General features: G+C 42.0%; 1 protein-coding gene across 2 annotated transcripts in view; it reads left to right on the forward strand.

Moving 5' to 3' along the window:
- The window catches only part of ITGBL1 (integrin subunit beta like 1), a 249,310-nt gene that overhangs the window by 103,796 nt on the left and 121,295 nt on the right, over window positions 1-24,219 (forward strand). For both annotated transcript variants that reach the window (XM_048854457.2, XM_075129677.1), the window contains exons 3-4: window positions 14,674-14,820; window positions 21,872-21,994. In XM_048854457.2, the coding sequence (XP_048710414.1) occupies window positions 14,674-14,820; window positions 21,872-21,994 (270 nt within the window). The remainder of the gene's footprint in view (window positions 1-14,673; window positions 14,821-21,871; window positions 21,995-24,219) is intronic.

A 24,219-nucleotide genomic window follows, 5' to 3' on the forward strand; every position in this document is an offset into this window, starting at 1 on the left:
CCTTAATCATCGTAGATAACTCAGCATGAGTTCTCAGTGAATATTGTGGCAAAAAGGGCTAACCTGATCCTTGGATGTATAAAATGGAGATGTACAACATGGGGATGATCAAGTAGAAGTACGGATGTGATCTTATTTCTGTACACAACATTGGTAGGACTGCTACAAGAATACTGTGTCCAGTTCTGGCGTCCACACTTCAAGAAGGATGTGGAAATACTGGTGGAAATTTAAAGCTTATCAAAAAGGTGTGAGAGGTGAATTGATCACATCAGTCTTAGTTTTACTCAAGTTATTGGGCTCAGGGTAGGGGTAACTGGGTGAAATGTAATGGCCTTTGATATACAGGAGATCAAACTAGATCACATTATATCACATTGATAACTGTGAGCATAATTAACCATTGGAACAATTTGCCAAATGTTGTGGTGGAGTCTCCATCACTTGCAGTTTTTTAATCAAGATAGGATGTTTTTCTAAAAGATGTGCTCTGGGAAATATTTTGGAAAAGTTCTATGGCCTGTGTTATACAGGAGATCAGACTAGATGATCACGATAGTCCCTCCTGGCCTTGGAATCTATGAATTTATGATCTACTGGTTGCTTCTGGCCTTAACCTCTATGAAACTATAAAATCCATCAGGAGATGGTAGCAGATATCCATCAAGAGGTGGCAAGCATCAGTTGTCAAAACTGGTTACTGGGAGATGAAAGTTTCATTACCAATTTCCATTCTGGAGCCTATGTAAAGTTCTGTGCATAAAGTTCTGCATGCAAGGGTCTGCACATGCGTACACACATTGAGTTTCTCATGTTTTACACTTATGGCAGTAGTAAGGAAAGTTGGCAAAGTATAGTGCTTGGTGTTTGGAAGCCCGATTTTGGATGCTCTTGCATGGTGTGCAGGTAAAAAGAGTGAGAAAGTGCAGGGAAACCTTTCTCTGCCTTTGGGCAACTGTATGGTGACAGCCAGAATCCTGGTGCTTGTGCTGCTTGAACCCCAGGTGCAGAGAGTTAGTGCACTCAGTGACATCACATGTCCCAGTAGGGCAAGACTGCATGGAGTGAAGGTGGTGCCATGGACCAATTCCTCTATTCACAGATTGAAATTCGTGGCTGGCACTTGGCAGTGCAGCTTGTTCCTCCAAATAGGCAGTGGAAGAGCTGCTCCTGAGCATGCTCGGCCAAAGCACTGCAGGCAGAATATGTTCGGCCACTGCTGCCGGTGTGGTGCACTTCTGCAACCCTCTGTCAGGGAAGTGGCCATGTCAAGCCATAGCAGAACTCAAGCTGTGTATGCTTAAGCATATGAAAACTCTGTTCTGATATCTCAAGGTACGTCTATTCTGAAGGGAAAAAATGTGGCAGAGAGTCTCAGAGCCCAGGTCAAACAAGGAACTGATGAGAAAGTTGCTTCCCTTTCACTCCTGCCTCCAGCAAGCCATTGCTGTTGGTCCTGATTCCCCACCAGCCCCCAGCAGAGCTGGAGCAGTCTGGTTAGCAGGCTACCAATCCCATCTCCAGAGCCTTGGAGGTGCCAAAGAGAGGAAGGAAGGTACTTCAGTCAAAGCCAAAAGAAATGTGGAATGCATCCGATGAAGTGAGCTGTAGCTCACAAAAGCTTATCCTCAAATAAATTTGTTAGTCTCGAAGGTGCCACAAGTCCTCCTTTTCTTTATGCTGGGAACAGGAACTCTGCTCTGTACTCTCGACTCGTTCTTTGCTGCAATCTGACTCCACACTTTGCTTAGAGAAGAAACATATATGAACCAGACCGGAAATGTGACAATTAGATGGCTCCTCACAGACACACACCCTTCTTATGCCTGAGGGCATGAATGTAAAATTGGACAGCCCTATTAACTCACTCCCCACTTACCAATATGTAGACCCTGGTGGCCCTCCCTTCCGAGAGCCACGTATCTGAGTCCCTTGTCTGCCAAGGTCTGAGAGGAGGGGTGAAGATCCTTGTGGCCCTGCCCAGCTTCTTTTCCCCAACAGGCCTGGGAAGGGTGGGGAAGTACCTGCTCCCCTTTCAGGTCTGAAGGAGAGGGGAAGTTTCTCATGGTCGTTCTCTCCACCACTCCTGCAAGCCTGAGGGGAGAGTGACGGACCCCAAAGCCCTCCCACACTTACAGGCCTGAGAAGGGCTATGAGGATCCCAGTTGCCCTGCCTGTGTTGAAGGGGGAGTGGGTATGTTCCCAGCAGCCCTGCCCCTGCAGCCTGGAGCAGAAGCTGAAGAGTAGCCCTGCAAAAAGGTCCCTGATCTTTGGGAAGAACTTCTTAGAGCAGGGGTAACATGAATTGATTTGGGAGGACATGTAGGTTGGTTGGAAATATGTTTCAATCTCATACTTCCCAATTTATTTATGATGATGACAAATACCTTGGTTTTAAAAATATTTTAAAAATACATTTATTTATCTATGTGTTTTAAAAAAAATATATACATTTGCTGTAATTTAAAAAATACAGTCTGTGCAGTTGAAATAAAACCTTCAGTTCATGGTAACTATATTTTTAATACTCCCAAGCTAAATGTAAAATTATGCATTATTTGCTATTCTATCTCTACATACAGATGTAGCTGAGTCTTTTGGGATAAAAAGAGGATAATTAAAATCTCAATAGTGAAAACCATTCCTCCTTTATTTGCACTCATTTAAGGAAACTAAGTAAGACAATATATTATGCAAATTCTGATAGTTTTATCCTACAATGATGAAGTTTTGTTTCTACCAAATCTTGTACAATATTTTTAATGTCAGAAATATCCTCCAGAGGGCAATATTTTGACTTTTTTTTATCAGTAATTTGACTTTTTAGTGTGTTACTGTTTCTAAAGCTACTGATTTATAATATATTATGTGATCCAGATCTTCCCTCTGCTATTACTATAATAAAACAGCAAATACTGGATGTTTTCCCCTAAAACGAGCACTAAATGTTACATACAATGTACAGCATTGATGTTAGCCTTAAGCAGTTTCTTAAAATAATATTATTTGGTAACAGCTAATATGGAACAAGGGCTGCCTCTTCTAGAACAACAATCTTTTCAAGTGAAATAATTTTGTATAGCGGTATGTGATTAGGTGATTTTGAAATTGCTGCTATCAATCACACTGACCATAATTTATATAGAAACTAGCAAAGTATTTACTCCTTACAGCAATATGATGAATAAAAGGGATATCACTTGTAAGAAATACTAAATGATATAGTGATATTGTGTGTATGCTTATATATGTGCATATGTATGTGCATATATGTGTGCGTATGAATGAATGTGTGTATAGAAATATATATAAAAACTATCATCATTTAACTTTTCTGTCATTTATCATAACAGTTTAAAATCTGATAACAAAATAACATTGGCAGTACTGATTTTTTAATTTGTTTTCTGAGGGCATATCTTAATATTTTTAGATTTGTTCTGACTGATTCTCCATTTGGAACTTTATTGAATGGTATAGCACAGGGATGGGGAACCTTTTTTCTATCAGGGGCCACTGACCCACAGACAAAATCAGTCGCAGGCCACACACAGCCCCATGGGGGGACACGGAGGCTCGGGGCTTCCCCTAGGTTCCAGGGTGGGGCCAGAAATGAGGGGTTCAGGGTGCGGGAGGGGGCTCCACGGTGGGGCAGGAGCATGGGAGGAGATGAGGGTTCCGGCTGGGGGTGTGGGCTCTCAGGTGGGGCTGGGGATGAGGGGTTTGGGGTTCAGGAGGGGGCTCTGGCCTGGGGCCAAGGCGTTTGGAGTACAGGGCAGGGGGTTGGGGTGCAGAAGGAGGTTTGGGGTGTGGGCTCCAGGAGGGAGTTTGGGTGTGGGAGGGGGTTCCAACCTGGGGCTGGGAGTTTGGGGCGTCACTTAACTCAGGCGGCTCCCAGTCGGCAAAGCAGCAGGGCTCAGGCAGGCTCCCTGCCTGCCCTGGCTCCCTGCTGCTCTCAGAAGTGGCTGCCATGTTTGGCCCCGAAGTGGAGGGGCCAGGAACCTCTGAAAGGTGCGCATTGGCTGCACCTGCAGGCACCGCCCCTGCAGCTCCTATTGGCCATGGTTCCCAGCCAATGGGAGCTGTGGAGCCGGTGCTTGGAGCGGGGGCAGCGCTTGGAACTTCCCTGATCACCCCTGCTCCTAGGGGCCGCAGGGACATGCCGGTCACTTCCAGGAGCAGCATGGAGCTGACTGGAGTTTTAATGACCTGGCAACCCCAGCTTCCCCCTGCAGTGGGGCGAGATGGGGCTCGCGGCTCCAGCCCTGGGGGCGGCGCCGAGGTCCAGGGTGACTTGCCATGGGCTGGATGAAATGAAACGGGTTGTAGGTTTCCCCACCCCGGTATAGCGGAAAGAAGGTAATTCAGCTTCCATCCTGTTTAATCCTCAATGCCTCTGTTAATACTGCTAATAGAGTCAACAATTAATGCTATTTATAATGGTGGTTATTTATTGTTGTTGTTATTGCCCATCTGTTAGACACTGGGACTACTGTGTCGCTTGATATATACCACTGAGCTGTTTGAAGATATGAATTTCTAGTCCCTATCACTCTGTGCTGGCTTCAAGTGTCTGAATTCCCCTAATTTTAGGTGTCTTAAAATTAAAGGACTCCATATTTCAGGAACAAACCATCCTGGATTAATAATAATAATTAATAATATTAATTATTTATTGTAATAAAAAGACAGCCTTTTTTAACCAATCAATTTAATAATGTCACTTTCCTTTAGTGTTTTAGCTTGTTAAAATACATTTTGTATAGCTTTAGTGGAGAAAATTAAACTAAATAAATAAAATAAACTAAATAAATAAAACTAAAACATGGCTGAAAAGAAAAGGCAAAAGCTGCATTTCACCTGGCACAGCATAGGCCCACCCTGGAACAGCAAGAGATTGTGAGTCTCAGGCCTGGACTACACGACAGAGTAAGGTCGATGGAAGCCACTTTAAGTTGACCTGTTAATGTATTCGTCTACACTACTGGTCCTTTACGCTGACCCAAGTCACCTCTAATGTTGACTTCTGTACTCCATCTCCGCTAGAGGTGTAGCACTTAATTCGATTTTCATGGGTCGACAGCGAGGTAGTGCAGATGCAGCGTTGTGTAATTTGACTTAATTGGCCTCCCGTTGGTGTCCCACAATGTTCATCTGTGATCACTCTGGAGAATCGTTCTCAATTCTGCTGCATTGCAGCCAGGTATGTAGGAAACAGCACTTCCCCTGCTAAAGCCCCGGGAACTTTTGAATTCCCATTTCCTGTTTGATTAGCATTGGGAGCATGCCAGCACAGCTGATCATGGAGATTCCATGCCCCAAACGTGCTCCAGCCTGGTCTGCACAGGAGGTGGTGGATCTTATTGTTGTGTGGGAAGAAGATTCTATGCAGGCAGAGCTCTGATCCAGCAGAAGAAACGCTGACATCTGTGCCAAGATTGCATTGGGTCATGGGGGAGAAGGGCTACACGAGGGACACAGAGCAGTACCATGTGAAAATAGAAGAACTTTGCCAAGTGTACCAGAAGGCAAGGGAGGCAAACAGTCATTCTGGTTCTGACCCCCACAAGTGTCAGTTCTACAAAGAGCTGCATGTGATTCTCGGGGGTGACCCTACCAGTACTACCAAAAGCAACGTGGACACCTCTCAGATATGTGAGTCTAGGGACAACAAGGAGGACAATATGGTGGATGAGGAAAAGGAGGAGGAGAATGGGAGGCAGGCAAGCGGTGGATCCATTCTCCCTGAGAGCCAGGAAATATTTTTAACCTTGGAGCCCTGTGGGTCGCAGGATATCATGGTGGCTGACTGTGATGCCGGGGAAGACACCTCTGGTGAGTATAAAGTTCCAATCAAATTCCAGTTAAACTTTAGCGGGCGCACACATTCAGTTTTATTGCAAGTTTACTATGAAGAAAAAGCGAGGTGCAGTAGGTCTCTACTTCCAAGAGGCCACTCCAGCTACTCAGAGGGTGGCCTGTGGAAAAGACTGTTTATGTAGACTGGGATAGCCCAGGAATCCTCCAGGGAGATCTCTAGAAAACTTTAATGGAGGTACTCTGCAATCCTTTGCAGAAGGTTTCTGGGGCGGAGAGCCTTATTTCTTCCACCATGGTAGGACACTTTCCCATGCAACTCCTGGATTCATTCTGCTGGCATCATTGCAGTACACAGCATAGCAGCATAAGGACCAAGTCTATACACAGACCTTGCAACATCTCATTCCTTTCCGCCTCTGTTATCCTCAGGAGACTGATATCATATAGAGCTGCCTAGAGGAAACAGTGGAAGTTTTCATTAAAAGTACTCGTACAACAAACAATAGAGCATGTAGACCCCCCGCTCCCTCACCACCAAATTCTGGATTGCCAAACCACACTGCCACTAATGTGTCTTTAATGTGCTCAGCATGTAGTTCAGGTGGCTGATACAGGACTGAGGTGGGCTTCCAGTGTTTTTCTCCCACCCTTTTGGAGGCCCCCCATGTGAAATTCCAGAATTTGGGAGCGAAAAACGCTCCCCCCCAATTCTTAAACAACAGCACAGCATTATTGCCTCATATTTGGCTGCTCAAAGAGAGCTACCTATCTATCTACCTCCATGCCTCACCCCAGCAGAAACTATTCTCCCTTTGCCTCACAGACATTATGGAGCTCACAGCAGGCAGCTATAACCATGGGGATGTTTTCTTCACTAAGGTCCAACCTTGTTAGTAAACTTCTCCAGTGCCCGTTTAAATGGCCAAAGGCACATTCAACCATCATTCTGCACTTTCTCAGTCTGTAGTTGAACCGTTCCTTACTGCTGTCCAGATGGCTGGAGTACAGCTTCATGAGCCATGGGAGCAAGGGGTAGGCTGGGTCCCCCAGGATTACAATTGGCATCTCAACATCATCAGTGTTCATTTTGCAGTCTGGAAAGAAAGTTCCTGCTTGCAGCTTTCTGGAGTTCCTAAAGACTGGAGTTCCTAAAGATGCGTGGGTCATGCACCTTTTCCGACCATCCCATATTGATGTCGGTGAAAGGCCCCCTGTGACCCACCAGCGCTTGCAACACCACTGAAAAGTATCACTTTCAGTTTATGTACTCTTTGGCAGGGTGGTCTGGTGCCAAGATGGGGATATGCGTTCCCCAGTGCAGTAAGGGAACCCCATCGTGGTAAAACCATCCACTATGTCCTGCACATTTCCCAGACTCACTACCTTTCATAGCAGAAGTTGATTAATGGCCCTGCACACTTGGAGCACAGCAGCTCCCACTGTTGATCTACCTCAGTGATGGGCAACCTGCGGCCTGCAGGCCGCGTGCGGCCCGTCAGGGTAATCCGCTGGCAGGCTGCAAGACACTGTTCTTCCAGTGGCCGTGGTTCGCTGTTCCAGGCCAATGGGTTCTCCCTGCGGCCCGCGCTGCTTCCCACAGCTCCCATTGCCTGGGAATGGCGGCCATGTCTGTGGACGGTCAATTTAAACACTGTCTCACAGCCTGCCAGCAGATTACCCTGACGGGCTGAGTGTAGCCCGCGGGCTGCAGGTTGCCCACCACTGATTTACGTACTGCAAATTGATTCCCCACTGACCAGTAACTGTCATAATAATCAAAAAGTGACATCATAATCAAAAAGGCTGAGAAAGGAGGTGCTGTCGTCATCATGAATAGGTCGGAATATGAACAAGAGGCTGCTAGGCAGCTCTCCAACACCATTTTCTACAAGCCATTACCTTCTGATCCCACTGAGGGTTACCAAAAGAAACTACAGCATTTGCTCAAGAAACTCCCTGAAAAAGCACAAGAACAAATCCGCACAGACACACCCCTAGAACCCCGACCAGGGGCATTCTATCTGCTACCCAAGATCCATAAACCTGGAAATCCTAGACGCCCCATCATCTCAGGCATTGGCACCCTGACAGCAGGATTGTCTGGCTATGTAGACTCCCTCCTCAGGCCCTACGCTACCAGCTACCTTCGAGACACCACTGACTTTCTGAAGAAACTACAGTCCATCGGTGATCTTCCTGAAAACACCATCCTGGCCACTGTGGATGTAGAAGCCCTCTACACCAACATTCCACACACAGACGGACTAAAAGCCATCAGGAACAGTATCCCCGATAATGTCACAGCAAGCCTGGTGGCTGAACTTTGTGACTTTGTCCTCACCCATAACTATTTCGCATTTGGGGACAATGTATACCTTCAAATCAGCGGCACTGCTATGGGTACCCGCATGGCCCCACAGTATGCCAACATTTTTATGGCTGACTTAGAACAACGCTTCCTCAGCTCTTGTCCCTTAATGCCCCTACTCTACTTGTGCTATATTGATGACATCTTCATCATCTGGACCCATGGAAAAGAAGCCCTTGAGGAATTCCACCATGATTTCAACCATCCCACCATCAACCTCAGCCTGGACCAGTCCACACAAGAGATCCACTTCCTGGACACTACGGTGCTAATAAGCGATGGTCACATAAACACCACCCTATACCAGAAACCTACTGACCGCTATTCCTACCTACATGCCTCCAGCTTTCACTCAGACCACACCACACGATCCATCGTCTACAGCCAAGCTCTACGATACAACCGCATTTGCTCCAACCCCTCAGACAGAGACAAACACCTACAAGATCTCTATCAAGCATTCTTACAACTACAGTACCCACCTGCTGAAGTGAAGAAACAGATTGACAGAGCCAGAAGAGTACCCAGAAGTCACCTACTACAGGACAGGCCCAACGAAGAAAATAGCAGAACGCCACTCGCCATCACCTTCAGCCCCCAACTAAAACTTCTCCAACGCATCATCAAGGATCTACAACCTATCCTGAAGGACGACCCATCACTCTCACAAATCTTGGGAGAAAGGCCAGTCCTTGCCTACAGACAGCCCCCCAACCTGAAGCAAATACTCACCAACAACCACACACCACACAACAGAACCACTAACCCAGGAACCTATCCTTGCAATAAAGCCCGTTGCCAACTGGGTCCACATATCTATTCAGGGAACACTATCATAGGTCCTAATCACATCAGCCACACTATCAGAGGCTCATTCACCTGCACATCTACCAATGTGATATATTCCATCATGTGCCAGCAATGCCCCTCTGCCATGTACATTGGTCAAACTGGACAGTCTCTACGTAAAAGAATAAATGGACACAAATCAGACGTCAAGAATTATAACATTCATAAACCAGTCGGAGAACACTTCAATCTCTCTGGTCACTCGATTACAGACCTAAAAGTCGCAATATTACAACAAAAAGACTTCAAAAACAGACTCCAACGAGAGACTGCTGAATTGGAATAATTTTCAAACTGGATACAATTAACTTAGGCTTGAATAGAGACTGGGAGTGGATGTGTCATTACACAAAGTAAAACTATTTCCCCATGTTTATTTCCCCCCCCCACACACACACACACTGTTTCTCAGATGTTCTTGTTAACTGCTGGAAATGGCCCACCTTGATTATCACTACAAAAGGTTCCCCCCCCCCACACTCTCCTGCTGGTAATAGCTCATCTTAAGTGATCACTCTCCTTACAGTGTGTATGATAACACCTGTTTTTTCATGTTCTGTGTGTATATAAATGTCCTCACTGTATTTTCCACTGAATGCACCCGATGAAGTGAGCTGTAGCTCATGAAAGCTTATGCTCAAATAAATTGGTTAGTCTCTAAGGTGCCACAAGTACTCCTTTTCTTTTTGCGAATACAGATGAACACGGCTGCTACTCTGACACCTGTCTGGTGTTACAAGCTTCCATTCAGCATTCGCCACTTGCTTCTCCACTGTCAGAGCAGCTCTCATTTTTGTGTTGCTGAACTGCAGGGCAGGGGAAAATTCTGCACAAAGTTCCTGGAAAGTGGCCTTAGGCATTCAAAAGTTGTGCAGCCACTGCTCGTCATCCCATACCTGCAAAATGATGCAGTCCCACCAGTCAGAGCTTGTTTCATGGGACCAGAAATGGCGCTCAACCATGTGCAGCTGCTCTGAGACTGCCAGCAGCGATTGTGAATTGTTTTTTTCAATGGTTTGCAGCAGGGCTGCTTGCAGGACATTGCGCAGCGGGCCCCTATCTTGGCTCTGGAAATACTGCAGGAGAAGGTGCGAGGTGTTTGAGATGCTCCCAGCAAGAGTGCACAACTGAGCAGGCTCCATGCTTCTTCAGCTATGGCGTACACGTGATGGTTTCAAAATAAGGCATGAAAACCACTGGGATGTTTGCCATTGCTCTGAGGGAGGGAGGGCAGTGCATCATGGGAGGCCAATGCAGTGTTCCCATTCTCCCCTGCGACAATGTTTTGGTCCCACGAAGCGTTGAACAAACTTCCCAAAACACACTGCGGCAAGTTGCACTTTGGGATAGCTACCCATGATGCACTGCTTTGTGCATCAGTGCCGGCACTGCTAGGGAGGACACACTCCACTGACACAACGAGCATGGTGTAGTCACGCACAATCGACTTAATTAATTCGGAGGCTTGAGGTCAAATTACATAAAGTCGACTTTATTTTGTAGTGTAGACATGCCCTCAGTCTCCCTCTCTGGCTGCTGCCAGGCGCATCACCAAATGTCTGACCCCTCTTACTCTGGTCTAGTTCACAGACTGGCGAACTGGCCCATAATAAACAGAAAAAGAGAGAGGCTAACTTAAGGACTTCACACTCAGATTTTTTTCACTTTTAAGAGCCATTATCAAAATATTTTCAAATGTTTGTTTTTCTAAAATTTCTGCATTCATTTCTGTTCTTTGGAAAGTTCCGGGTGAGCTATGTGGATAATGGATCTCCTGTTTGCTAACAGTTCTGAAAAAGTAGGAAGAATAATTGCTTTTAGGTCAAACAAAATGGTTTGTTTAGATTTTGACCGTTTTAAAATGCTCATGATTGCTTTTTAATAAAATTTTAAGAAATTGGGAAAAGTCATTTTGAATTGAAAAATTTAAATGATTCATTTTGAATATGTGGCAGCAAAAAGGTTTGGTTTTTTTAATTGTCTTTGTTTTTTTAACTGCACCAATGTGGCAAAACCAACACAAATTAGTTACTGAACCTGAATTTTTTTGCTGGAAAAAAATTACAGACAATTTTGTTTTGCCCACCTCTTATCCTTATTGAACTCAGCGGGAGTTTTGTCATTGACTTCATTGGGGCCAGTATTTCACACCTGGTATGTAACAGCAAAAATTTCAGAACATCTCTGTGCTATATTTGTGGCATCAACATTTAGAGCAGATTCTTCCCCTTGTTTTTAATTTGGTTTGGTGGGGGGTTAGATTTTTCTTTAGTCCAAAAATGGTTTGTTTTTTATCAAAAAGAACCAAAACTATTTTGTGAAAAATTGAGTCTTTTAAAATATCTTTTAAAAGATATTTATGGACATGGTCACTGAATTCTTTCATTTACTGAAAACCCAGTAAACTTTAAAATTTGATAATATTTTCAATACATTTTTGAAAAAGATATAGAAAAAATTAGAAATTTCAAAAAAGAACCACAAAAAATGGGTGAGTTTCAAAGACTGAGAAACTAAAACAACCTGTGAACTGGTGTGGATATTAGAACATCTCCTTTTGAAGTAACATGGAACAATGTTTTCTGAGGTACACTTGGGTCATTCTTGCATATTCTGATTTGCAAATGGATGAACCTGAGGACACTGCAGGTAAACAAACTGTCCCAGCCCGCCAGCGGATTTCCTTGATGGGCCACGTGCCAAAGGTTGCCAATCCCTGTTTTAGACTGTAAACTCTTGGGAATGAGGACTATATTTTTGTGTCCTGTTAGTGCTCAACAAATACAATAAATACAATAAATGAGACATGAATATACAAATACACTCTTCCAGTCTTACCCCTCTTACTCTGGTTTAGATCACAGACTGGCGAACTGGCCCATAATAAACAGAAAAAGAGAGAGGCTAACTTAAGGACTTCACACTCAGATTTTTTCACGTTTAAGTGTGATTATAAAAAAATGTTTGTTTTTCTAAAAGAGACATGCATATACATGTACAGTCACACTCTTAGGTTTTCTCCTTTGTGCACTAATGTATGTTGATTAGTGCCTATCTCTGATGACTGAGAGAGATCAGTGCTGCCAAACCAAGTAAGGGAGAGTATGCAGCAGTTGCCACTGAGTTGCTGTATTTTTTAGTTAAAGGAACAACAGCAAAAAAAAAAGTATTTCTCCTTTTTATTGGAGCTTCTTTTCTTTACCAGCAGAGATTGAGCCAGTAAATCAGCAGGGAAGCTGGGATGGAAGAAGCCTTAGCTGCTGTCCAGAGTATTCTTTAAAACGGGGAAGAAAATGGCTTTTAGTTGTTTGTTTTATTTTGTTTTGGTTTAGCTGCACTAGGGCTTATCTTCCTTTACCAGTGCAGGTTATGCCATTAACCATCACTGAAGCAGGAAAATGTTATATAAATATTGCGTCCCCCACTCTCTTTCTTCTGGCATTCACATTTTTCATGTGCAAACAGAGATCATATGAACAAGTCATGAGACAAGTCTTTAGCAAAGGTTTTTTATTTATTTACTTGATTTATTTTTTTAGAAAGAAGTGAATAATGATGTTCTTTAACATGTCCTTTAATTATTGAGCTGTGTCTCTGGACCACCGGAGACAGCAAATACAAAATGTATTTAATTAGCAAACAAACTGGTTTTACATCATGAAAGCTGTCATAAATATAAAGGGAAGGGTAAACCCCTTTGAAATCCCTCCTGGCCAGGGGAAAGCTCCTCTCACCTGTAAAGGGTTAAGAAGCTAAAGGTAACCTCGCTGGCACCTGACCAAAATGACCAATGAGGAGACAAGATACTTTCAAAAGCTGGGAGGAGGGAGAGAAACAAAGGGTCTGTGTCTGTCTGTATGCTGGTCTTTGCCAGGGACAGAACAGGAATGGAGTCTTAGAACTTTTAGTAAGTAATCTAGCTAGGTATGTGTTAGATTATGATTCCTTTAAATGGCTGAGAAAAGCATTGTGCTGAATAGAATAACTATTTCTGTCTGTGCATCTTTTTTGTAACTTAAGGTTTTGCCTAGAGGGGTTCTCTATGTTTTTGAATCTAATTACCCTGTAAGATATCTACCATCCTGATTTTACAGGGGGGATTTCTTTATTTCTATTTACTTCTATTTTTTATTAAAAGTCTTCTTGTAAAAACTGAATGCTTTTTCATTGTTCTCAGATCCAAGGGTTTGGGTCTGTGGTCACCTATGCAAATTGGTGAGGCTTTTTATCCAACATTTCCCAGGAAAGGGGGGGTGCAAGTGTTGGGAGGATTGTTCATTGCCCTTAAGATCCAAGGGTCTGGGTCTGTAGTCACCTAGGCAAATTGGTGAGGCTTTTTACCAAACCTTGTCCAGGAAGTGGGGTGCAAGGTTTTGGGAAGTATTTTGGGGGGAAGGACGCGTCCAAACAGCTCTTCCCCAGTAACCAGTATTAGTTTGGTGGTGGTAGCGGCCATTCCAAGGATAACGGGTGTAATATTTTGTACCTTGGGGAAGTTTTGACCTAAGCTGGTAAAGATAAGCTTAGGAGGTTTTTCATGCAGGTCCCCACATCTGTACCCTAGAGTTCAGAGTGGGGGAGGAACCTTGACAAAAGCAATTTATTTACAATAGCTTATTTAAATTCCACTATATCAGCAGAAGGTGTGTTGTACTTTAATGTTGTTTCTGACCGCAGACAAACTGGCATATTTAAAGTCAACTGTGGTAAGATTTTATTGATGAGAAATTAAGTGACCCATTTAGAATGCTCACCTGCCAATTAGATAGATGCCCTTTGTGTACAACTGTTTGAAGCCATATGTTGTTCTTGATAGAATGGTTTACGAAAGATCATACATAGTCTAAAAGTGTAAAGAGGAAACTCGAAATTAACTGACTGTAATTTATGTTTAATGATTAATTTGGAATACAATGATTCAACTACATCATAAATGAACAGTGCAGTCAGTGATATAGTCAGAAATCTTTTAAGACATTTAAAGGATTTGTAAAAACCTATTGGACCTTGTGTAAAGAGAAAGTAGTCGAAATGACACACTTTGCTCATGGTTCATATGGATATCTTTGCCCTGAGAGACATTGCAAAAGACATGTAGTGTACAGATCTCCGCTGATATACACCATGCCATCTATTGATGGAAGAAGCAGTTGGATTGGTCCTTGAAGCTCTTGCAGTGCTAATCTACCAAGCAATGATATTCATGCTACTCATGAATATGCATCCCATTGTCTTTAAACATTATCACAAGCTCTCGCTATCATTTTATTGAGATAATAATGGTTAGCAATTAAAATACTAAAAAAAAAAATTTTCAAGCTATAAATATTGTTTATGTACTTGTAGTCTAATTCTGTAATCCCTTTTAAAAATAGCCATTCAGGACTATCAAAATAATGTACTCTGAAACTAAAGTTACATACATTTAAAATCTCTCTTCAAAATTAATTTAAACTTTTTCTAGCTTTTAGAAAAGAAGTCATGTTTATAATTGTGCAAAAGTGTCTTAAAGAGAATCTGTTAAGGATGTCAACTTTAAACTTTTTTGATGCAAACTGTAGCTTTTTAAAAAAGGATATTAGAAAAGATGAGTTTGAATGATAACTGATTTTGACACTGTTTCCTTAAATTCCTAGGCCATGGAAAGTGTGACTGTGGGAAATGCAAATGTGATGAAGGCTGGTATGGTGATGCTTGTCAGTACCCAACTACTTGCAACCTTTCACGGAAGAAGAGCAATGAAATGTGTAAGAATTCTCAAGATATTATCTGTTCTAATGCAGGTAAGAGATTTTCCTTAATGGTTAAAATTCTTCCTGTGTTACCTTGTATATCACGATGACATGTGACATGGTTTAATTAAAACTTCACAGAATATGGTTTTAAAGATTGATTAGTATACTTAAAGAGACATGCTAAACTTCTGTGAAATTCTATTCGTCAGCATATGTGTGTGTAATGGGAGTCAGATAATACAATGAAAATAAGTCAGCAGGCTGAGTCTTTCCTTTGAAATTGACATGGACTCCAGCTGTTCTGAATGACTTCTTCATCCAGAAAAATCAGTGGAAAAAAATGTAACCTAAACTGTAGTATGCAGATTGCTAGACACGATATGCAACGATCGTTTAAACTTTTTAGCAGGATTTATGTGAAAATATTTTTATGACTTTTAAATTACCTGTAAAGTGTACTCAAAATGCTTTCTTTAGAATTCTGGCTCATCCATAACTATATTAAACTGATGAAGACTCCAGCTGTGCCAGATGTTTTACTCATCAAAAGGATGTGATAACAACATTAACACTGAGAGAGGGCTTAGATTTTTTTGTTTTGGTCGGATGCAAATGAGGCATTTACAGACATCCTTTCTGGAAATTTATACAGAAGCTTTGACATTGATTATTAAATCTTACTATCCCAAAACATTTGCCAGCCAAAACCCTGGTACGAGCTGTTGTAACTCTTTTTATCCTTTGTTTAAGTTTTATGATTCGTGCTAACCTCAGTGGGAATTACCAAGTAAATAAACAGAGGAAGATACAACTGTCTTGAAGGTCCAGCTGCACAGCCTTAAAATTTTGGTGGACATTTGCAGGCAATCTGAACTGAAATCAGATTCTGCTGATTAACATTCACAAATCTCTATGTGAATCTGGCAGTGGGAGGAGTTACCAAGTTCACACTTTTGCCCAACATTGCCAGTATTTTAATTTACATTGAAGCCCATACACGTATGTAGCTTTATACTTACAGGATAGTTCTCTTACTCATTGTGTCATCTTGGCACTAAACTAATGACTAATGACTAAGCACTGTCATTCCTTTGCTGGAGATAACGTAGACTGCAAAAAGAACAGGAGTACTTGTAGCATCTTAGAGACTAACAAATTTATTAGAGCATAAGCTTTCGTGGGCTACAGCCCACTTCATCGGATGCATAGAATGGAACATATATTAAGAAGATATATATATATTTATATATATACAGATAAATTGGAAGTTGCCATACAAACTGTGAGAGGCTAATTAGTTTAGATGAGCTATTATCAGCAGGAGAAAAAAACTTTTGTAGTGATAATCAAGATGGCCCATTTAGACAGTTGACAAGAAGGTGTGAGGATACTTAACTTAGGGAAATAGATTCAGTACGTGTAATGACCCAGCCACTCCCAGTCGCTATTCAAACCCAAGTTTATGGTATCTTGTTTGCATATTAATTCAAGCCCAGCAGTTTCTCATTGGAGTCTGTTTTTGAAGATTTTCTGTTGCAAAATTGCCACCCTTAAATCTTTTACTGAGTGGCCAGAGAGGTTGAAGTGTTCTCCAACCGGTTTTTGAATGTTATGATTCCTGATGTCAGATTTGTGTCCATTTATTCTTTTGCATCGAGACTGTCCGGTTTGGCCAATGTACATGGCAGAGGGGCATTGCTGACACATGATGGCATATATCACATTGGTAGATGTGCAGGTGAACGAGCCCCTGATGGCGTGGCTGATGTGATTAAGTCCTATGATGGTGTCACTTGAATAAATATGTGGACAGGGTTGGCAACGGGCTTTGTTGCAAGGATATGTTCCTGGATTAGTGTTTTTGTTGTGTGGTGTGTGGTTGCTGGAGACTGCAAAAAAAAAAAAAAATAGACCACAAAAGTACCACGAATTATCTGAGTTGAATTTAATCCATTTTTGATATGATACTTGTTACGTGACTATAGGCAGGAGAGGAATTAAGGCAGGACTGGTTGGTGAAGACTCAATCAGCTGCTTTAGGGTAAGACTGAGAGCTCAATTATAAAAAGGGAGGCAGTTTGTGTGGAGGCAAAGTTCTTATTAAAGACTAGGTTTTCTTGTAACCAGAGCTGGACTCTCTTTCCTTGTGCTTTTCTGTTTATACAAAAAACTTTAGTTTCCTCCACCTCCTTCAAGTGGTGCACCTTAAAACATGACAGTAAAACCCTGATTTGTGGAATTCTCTTTGGGAGAGATATCTGGTTACTGGAATTAGGTTTGTTCTATAGAGTCAGTTTATATTTTGTCATGTTTTGGTATTCTCTTCAATGCAGTAGTGAAACACTCTCTGACAGCTTGTCAGATATTGAGCTACTGATGGGCAAAGGGAAGTGTTGAACAATAGAGGGTCATTATCAAGTCTTACACCAGAAATGAGCCATGATCTAATGTGTCACAGAGAGAGAGAGAGAGAGAAACTACATAAACAAAGTAACTGAGTTACCACTTTGGACAAGAGAAGGACCACATCTTGGCTATAAAGCTACATCCACACAGCTCCCTCTATGCTAAACATCATATAGACCCAGATTAGGGAACTGGAACACATGAGTTATGAGGAGAGGCTGAGGGAACTGGGGATGTTTAGTCTACGGAAGAGAAGAATGAGGGGGGGATTTGATAGCTGCTTTCAACTACCTGAAAGGGGGTTCCAAAGAGGATGGCTCTAGACTGTTCTCAGTGGTAGCAGATGACAGAACAAGGAGTAATGGTCTCAAGTTGCAGTGGGGGAGGTTTAGGTTGGATATTAGGAAAAAACTTTTTCACTAGGAGGGTGGTGAAACACTGGAATGGGTTACCTAGAGAGGTGGTGGAATCTCCTTCCTTAGATATTTTTAAGGTCAGGCTTGGCAAAGCCCTGGCTGGGATGATTTAATTGGGGATCGGTCCTGCTTTGAGCAGGGGGTTGGACTAGATGACTTCCTGAGGTCCCTTCCAACCCTGATATTCTATGATTCTATGATTACCAGAGGTGGCTCGAGCAATTGTGGAAACATAAAACATACACGCGTGTTTAAATTAGACATACAAATAACTCACGTATATGTGTAAATGTTAAGCAGAGCATTCTTGAGGTGTTCCAAGATCTGCACTGCCTACCTGTTTCTTTCTGGGTGGAGTTTAAAAATACTGTTTTTGATAAAGATCTAAATGAGGGTCTGGCTCTCACCATAAGACTGTGATCAGCGGAAATGCATGAGCTGGAGCCCCTGCAGGGTAAAAGAGAGGATGCTGCTAGTAACATTTTCTCCATGAGGGCCTCTTTCCTTTTGAATTCACTCTCCCGCATCTCTTGGCTGGAGATGGCCTGAGTCTGTTCATTTCTGGGATTCACTGAAAAGCCCAACTAGTTGAGCAGCCATTTGAGGTGGCTGAGATTGGAATGGTTTGGAATAGGTTGTGGGATTTGAAGCAGGAATGTTTTTGTTTTGTAACGTCTTTTGTTTACCGGCAATGATTGGTGTTGTGTGGGTTTGGCCACTGGGCTGCTACTATCATTTTGTTTAGTTAAGGACTATGTTTTTAAATTATTGTCAGATTGCCTAGCACCTGGAACGGGTATCTGATATATGTGTGACACTGAAGTAACAAGTAAATCATCATGTATTTATTGCAAGTACTTGCCCAGTTAGGCACCAGGTCTTTCAAACAGGGAGTTGGCCTTCATTGCTTTATTCTTAGATTCTAGGGTTCAGATCTGAAGCAGAAAGAAATATATATATATATTTTCAAAAACACAAGCCTAGCATGATGATAGGAGCCCAACTGCCCAATGTATTTTCTATTAATGCATGCACACAATTGTACATAAAGCTGGTTGAATAACTTTTAATGAATACATTTTCTCTCCTTTTCTGTTTGTGAATCATCTACTGAGAAATTGGAGTTTTCTTGAAGTTTTTCATTACCTAACAATGCTCGCTAAGTAACTTCAGCAAATAATTTTAGATCTGTAGTTTATTTGTAATCAAGTTCTTGTCATTGTTTTTAAATTTAAGTTGTTTAGCTTGGACATGTAGGTTGCATGACAGGTTTCTATTCCCGATCTGAATGAGTGTGACACTCAGTCTAGTTTCCATTGTAAATACAAATCTGAATTTAAAAATTGATATCTGCAATAGTATTAGGTATTATTAGCTTACATGTGCTGCTTTGGATACCAGTTTTTTATTCCAGTAATCTCATCTACTGAATTTTTGTGGAAAGCAACTACACAAGAGGCATGAACACAGCTGAAGCGAACTCCTAGATGACTTAGGAATGCAAATTGCTGATTTTCTTATGTTCATTCTGGTAGTGCCTAGGGCAGTGGTTCCCAAACTTGTTCCGCCGCTTGTGCAGGGAAAGCCCCTGGCGGGCCGGGCTGGTTTGTTTACCTACTGTGTCCGTAGGTTCGGCCGTTTGCGGCTCCCAGTGGCCGCGGTTTGCTGCTCCAGGCCAATGGGAGCTGCTGGAAGCGGCGCGGGCCGAGGGACGTACTGGCCGCCACTTTCAGCAGCTCCCATTGGCCTGAAGCAGCGAACCGCGGCCACTGGGAGCTGCGATCGGCCGAACTTGCGGACGCGGCCGGTAAACAAACCGGCCCGGCCCGCCAGGGGCTTTCCCTGCACAAGTGGCAGAACAAGTTTGGAAACCTCTGGCTTAGGGGCTAACCAAGAACAGGGTCCTACCGGGACAGGGAACGTACAAACATAGAATAAGATAAAGTCACTGTCCAAAAAAGCTTATAGTCTAAATACACGAATATGATTATTATTTTTATTATCATAGCACTTAGGAGCCTAGTCATAAACTAGGGTCCCATTATGCTAGGAATTGTACAAACACAGAACAAAAAGACAGTGTCTGCCCCAGCGAGCTTACAATTTAAGACAAGAGACAACAGATGGATGTATACAGACAGATAGGGGAGTACAAGGAGGCAATAAGACAGTATTGTCCAGCATGATGAGCTGTGGTCTCAATGCACCAGGAGGGAAAAGGCAAAGGATATAACATATGAGCAGAGTCCTCAGCGTGATGATCAGCAGATGTTATGTTAGTTCCACAGGTTTTTGTTTTGTTTTGTTATTTAAGCCCTTTCAGACAATTTTTGCACTATTTGTCAAGCTGTATTGCTGTGTCAGCTTACAAATAACATGCATGTTAATAAATCTGTTCACTTTCAATGGAACTATGTCCTGCTTTATGAGATCCATCACAAACAGGGGAAATGTGTCTCTAGAAGTCTATGCTGTATGGAGGAAGACATAGTCTGGGTATATGAAGATATTATCATGGATGTAACCAGCAGTCCTTCAAATGCATTAACTAATCCAGAGTTTGAAGGTCCCCAGTCAATATCTGAAGGGGAAAAATGAGCCCTTTGTATACAGGTTGCAATGAAATAGTGAAAAATAGTGTTGGGCATTTGACCAGTTCAGAAATAATTGGCCAGCTGACCAGTCAAATATAGGTCAAATGTTGTCAGAAAATGTAAAAAACAGTAAAATATTTTGAAGCACTAATTTATTAGAACAATAACATCAGTTAAAAAAAGACTTTATGGTCTCCACTAGGCTTAGGCTTACATACTTATGCCTAATTACAAAAACTAAGTTGCTTAAGTAAGTTATTTTAACTCAGAAAAATGCAAAACAATGAAATTAAGATCTAAAAAAATGAAAGAATGGCACCATGATGCCATCAAAAGATAGATTGCCATCTACATCAGGGTATTCTTGCTGCAATATTTTACAATATTTGACCATGACCAAATAATAGGCAATCAATTGACTAGTCATTTGACATTATTTGAACTGTCAATTGACCGGTTTGCCAAGCCTAGTGAAAACTACATTAATGGGTCAAGGAACCTTCCCTCGTAACCAAGGAATGTCGCAGAAAAGTTTAAGATCAGTGAGTGAGGGATCAATCCTTCAGTCTTATATCACATATCCCTGGAATGTACATCCTTGCAGAAAAAGCTCACAGTTCTATTAGACATTTCTAATTACATATTAGTAAAGTACTTACTGTTTGTTTCACATTTTCACTGCAATTAGCTAGTCAGTTGGCAAATTCAAGGTATTGCTGTGATAATTACTATCTAAAGTTGAGTCCTCTTCCCTGACATCTGAGCATGAGTTCTTACTGCAGGTGGTGCTCCCCCAAAATTAGTTCAGACTGATTTCTTGGGGTTTTCTCCATCTCACTACACTAGGACCACATTCTCTAAATTATGATTATGTAGGAGATTCATAGATACTAAGGTCAGAAGGGACCATTATGATCATCTAGTCCGACCTCCTGCACAACGCAGGCCACAGAATCTCACCCACCCACTCCTGCGAAAAACCTCTTACCTATGTCTGAGCTATTGAAGTCCTCAAATCATGGTTTAAAGACTTGAAGGAGCAGAGAATCCTCCAGCAAGCGACCCATGCCCCATGCTACAGAGGAAGGTGAAAAACCTCCAGGGCCTCTTCCAATCTGCCCTGGAGGAAAATTCCTTCCTGACCCCAAATATGGCGATCAGCTAAACCCTGAGCATGTGGGCAATTAGGATGTTGTGGGACTCTCTAAATATACTGAGGGAATTCTTCCAATATTATTTCTAGGATCTCAATTATCATGTCATGCTTGTCTGTTGCCATATGGCCACTGAGCTGGACAAAGTCAGGTTCCATGAGAAATTGGCAGTATAGAATTCAGCGTTCTTCCTTCTTGAGAGAAAGAGAATGTCTTCCACTGTTGCATTCATGCTGGTGGATTTCATGATGTCTTTGGGGTAGCTGTTGACAGACAGCCCTGGAGATGAATTTTACAGGGCTCTAGAGAAGTATGATACTTCTTGTTATGGTTCTTTATTCTTTGTAGAGTTAGACCAAAAAACATCTATTTACACTTCAGATGGACTCCCCTGACCCCCAGGTTATCTTAAGTTTTGAGTGAGCTCAGCAATAAGGTATATAAAACCACTGTTGGATTAATTAAAACAGCAACAACTACTCTTTCTATGAACTATAATCACAAGAGTGTTTTTTTTTAATGTTTACAGGCATATGTCAATGTGGCAGATGCAAGTGTGAGAATTCGGACGGGAATGGACTGATCTATGGTAAATTTTGTGAGTGTGATGACCGAGAATGCATAGATGATGAAACAGGAGAGATCTGTACAGGTAAGTGCATTAGTAAATAAGTACAATAAGAAGATCAGTCAAAGCTGGTTGAGACATGCAATAGAGTAATACAGTATTTCAGATTTTTACTTATTGGAATTATAAAATGACTTTATTGCATGCATGCATTGAGAGACAAAGAGATAAATAGCATGAATACCACTGTGAATGGTGAGTAAAAATTTCAAATGAGCAAGTGGCCTGAACAATAAGCTGTGGAACGTAGCAGCCCTGAGCCACTGTCTCCTTTTGTGAAGAGAAGCAGGAGCCATGGTGCATAGCACCACAAAGCTGCTAATTTTCTAACAAGTGAGGTACATGGAAGTGGATCTGTACGAGGATGGAAGAAAGAGGGAGAGACTGAGCTGATACATTAAAAATAGAGAAGTACAGTATTGAGACAAGTGGGATTAGAAAGGAGTAACACACACCCACATACACAATCCCGATTCATCCCCATAATACTGCAATTTTACGTTGGTGAGTGTGTGTAAAATATGTATTACTATCTGTATTTATCCATGTGTGTACAAAGACCAAAATAATTTCTATTTGTTTAACTCTCCATGCTGCTCTTGGGAGAGAAAAGAACTTTAGCTGTACAGAATAAGTTGTTTTTTAAAATGATAGTAATATGACCCTCTAAAGAAACCATATCCTGGGAATGCTGGCCAAATTTATCAAATAATTGATCAAAGTAAACGCTGGGGAGGGATATATGTCAGTGATTCAATATATATTTTATTTTACCAAGTGTGAAGAGAAAATGCCACACTTTATTACATTTGATAACATTTGACATTTTACAAAACCCCATTAAACTCTCCTGTTGCATTTTTCTGTGTATCCTTTCTCATCAGTGCGGTGTCTCATGATAAAGCTTTTTCCTATTCCCTACCCTTGTTTCATTCAGTGATGCCATAATCCAACTGGGGACTCGATTTATCTCTGTAAAACTCCAATTTTATGTTGATGTGCCTGTTGAATACTAGAAAAGATAGGATGCTACACTTAGTAGCGAGATATCCCTGTAGTTGTTGCAGTCACCCTTTTCACCTTTATTTTTATACAAAGTGGTGATGTTTGCATCACAAATCTCTTGTGGTACCTGACTCTCTTTCCAGCATTTAAGTAGCAGCTGATGAAGATATAGTAATAGGCTGTCTTTCCTGCACTTGAGGATTTCCTCTGAGATGCTGTCTTTTCCAGGACCCTTGTCACTTGATAGCAAATCAATGGCCTTGCTTAGCTCTTCTACAGTGCACTCCACATCTAGCTCTGGCATGACCTGTATAATTGGCATTTGGTCCAGTGATTCACTGGTGATGTTTCTTTTTTGTGCGTATAGCTCTGAACAGTGTTCAACCCAATGGGACAACTGCTTGCTTTTATCTGTAATGATTTCACCACTGTGTGATTTGAGAGTGGCAACTTTGTTGACAGTGGTATCTAGAGCTTTCTTCAGGCCATCATACATGACTTTGAGATTTCCTGTGTCTGAGGCTGTCTGTATCTCTTCACAGAGCTTGATCCAGTAATGATTTGCACAGCATCTGCTTGCTCACTGCATCTTGGTTTTTGTATGTGTCTCGCTTTTTGGTGCTCTCTGTTGGCTTCTTCTTGTGTTCCAGATAGACTGTGTTCTTAATATTGATGTGAGGTAATAGTTCCACTTCATTTTCTTCAAACCAGTCCTTTTTTGATGGTCTCTTTCACCAAATGTAGCCAAAGCTGTTTCATGGATTGTTGTTCTTAAATCCTCCCAAAATTCCTCTGCCTTCTCTGATAATGACTTCCCATGCATGCTAAGTTCAAAAGCCTGCACAAACTCCTGGCATTTCCTCTGTTTTTTTGGTATTAACAGCATTGATTTTGGGCTTGCTCCTAGGTTTTGCTCTGTGTAGTTTCTTGGCTGTAATCTTGACTTTGCTAATAATCAAGAAGTGTTCAGTGTCACAATCAGCGCTGTGAACGTGCAAGTGTTCTGTACTAAGTACTAGGTCTTTCCTCCTGACGATAACAAGGTCTAATTGGTGCCAGTGGCGTGATTGTGGATGTCGCCAGGACACTTTGTGGTGATCTTTTCCTGTAAAATATGAATTGGTAATGCACATTTGGTTTTGGGTGCAGAATTCAAGAAGTCATTGGCTGTTCTCATTCATCTTGCCAATGCCAAAATGTCCTAGGCAATCTGGTCATGAGTTGTTGTCTGCACCAACTCTTGC

The sequence above is a fragment of the Caretta caretta genome, chromosome 1, assembly GCF_965140235.1.
Source record: "Caretta caretta isolate rCarCar2 chromosome 1, rCarCar1.hap1, whole genome shotgun sequence".
NCBI lineage: Eukaryota > Metazoa > Chordata > Testudines > Cheloniidae > Caretta > Caretta caretta.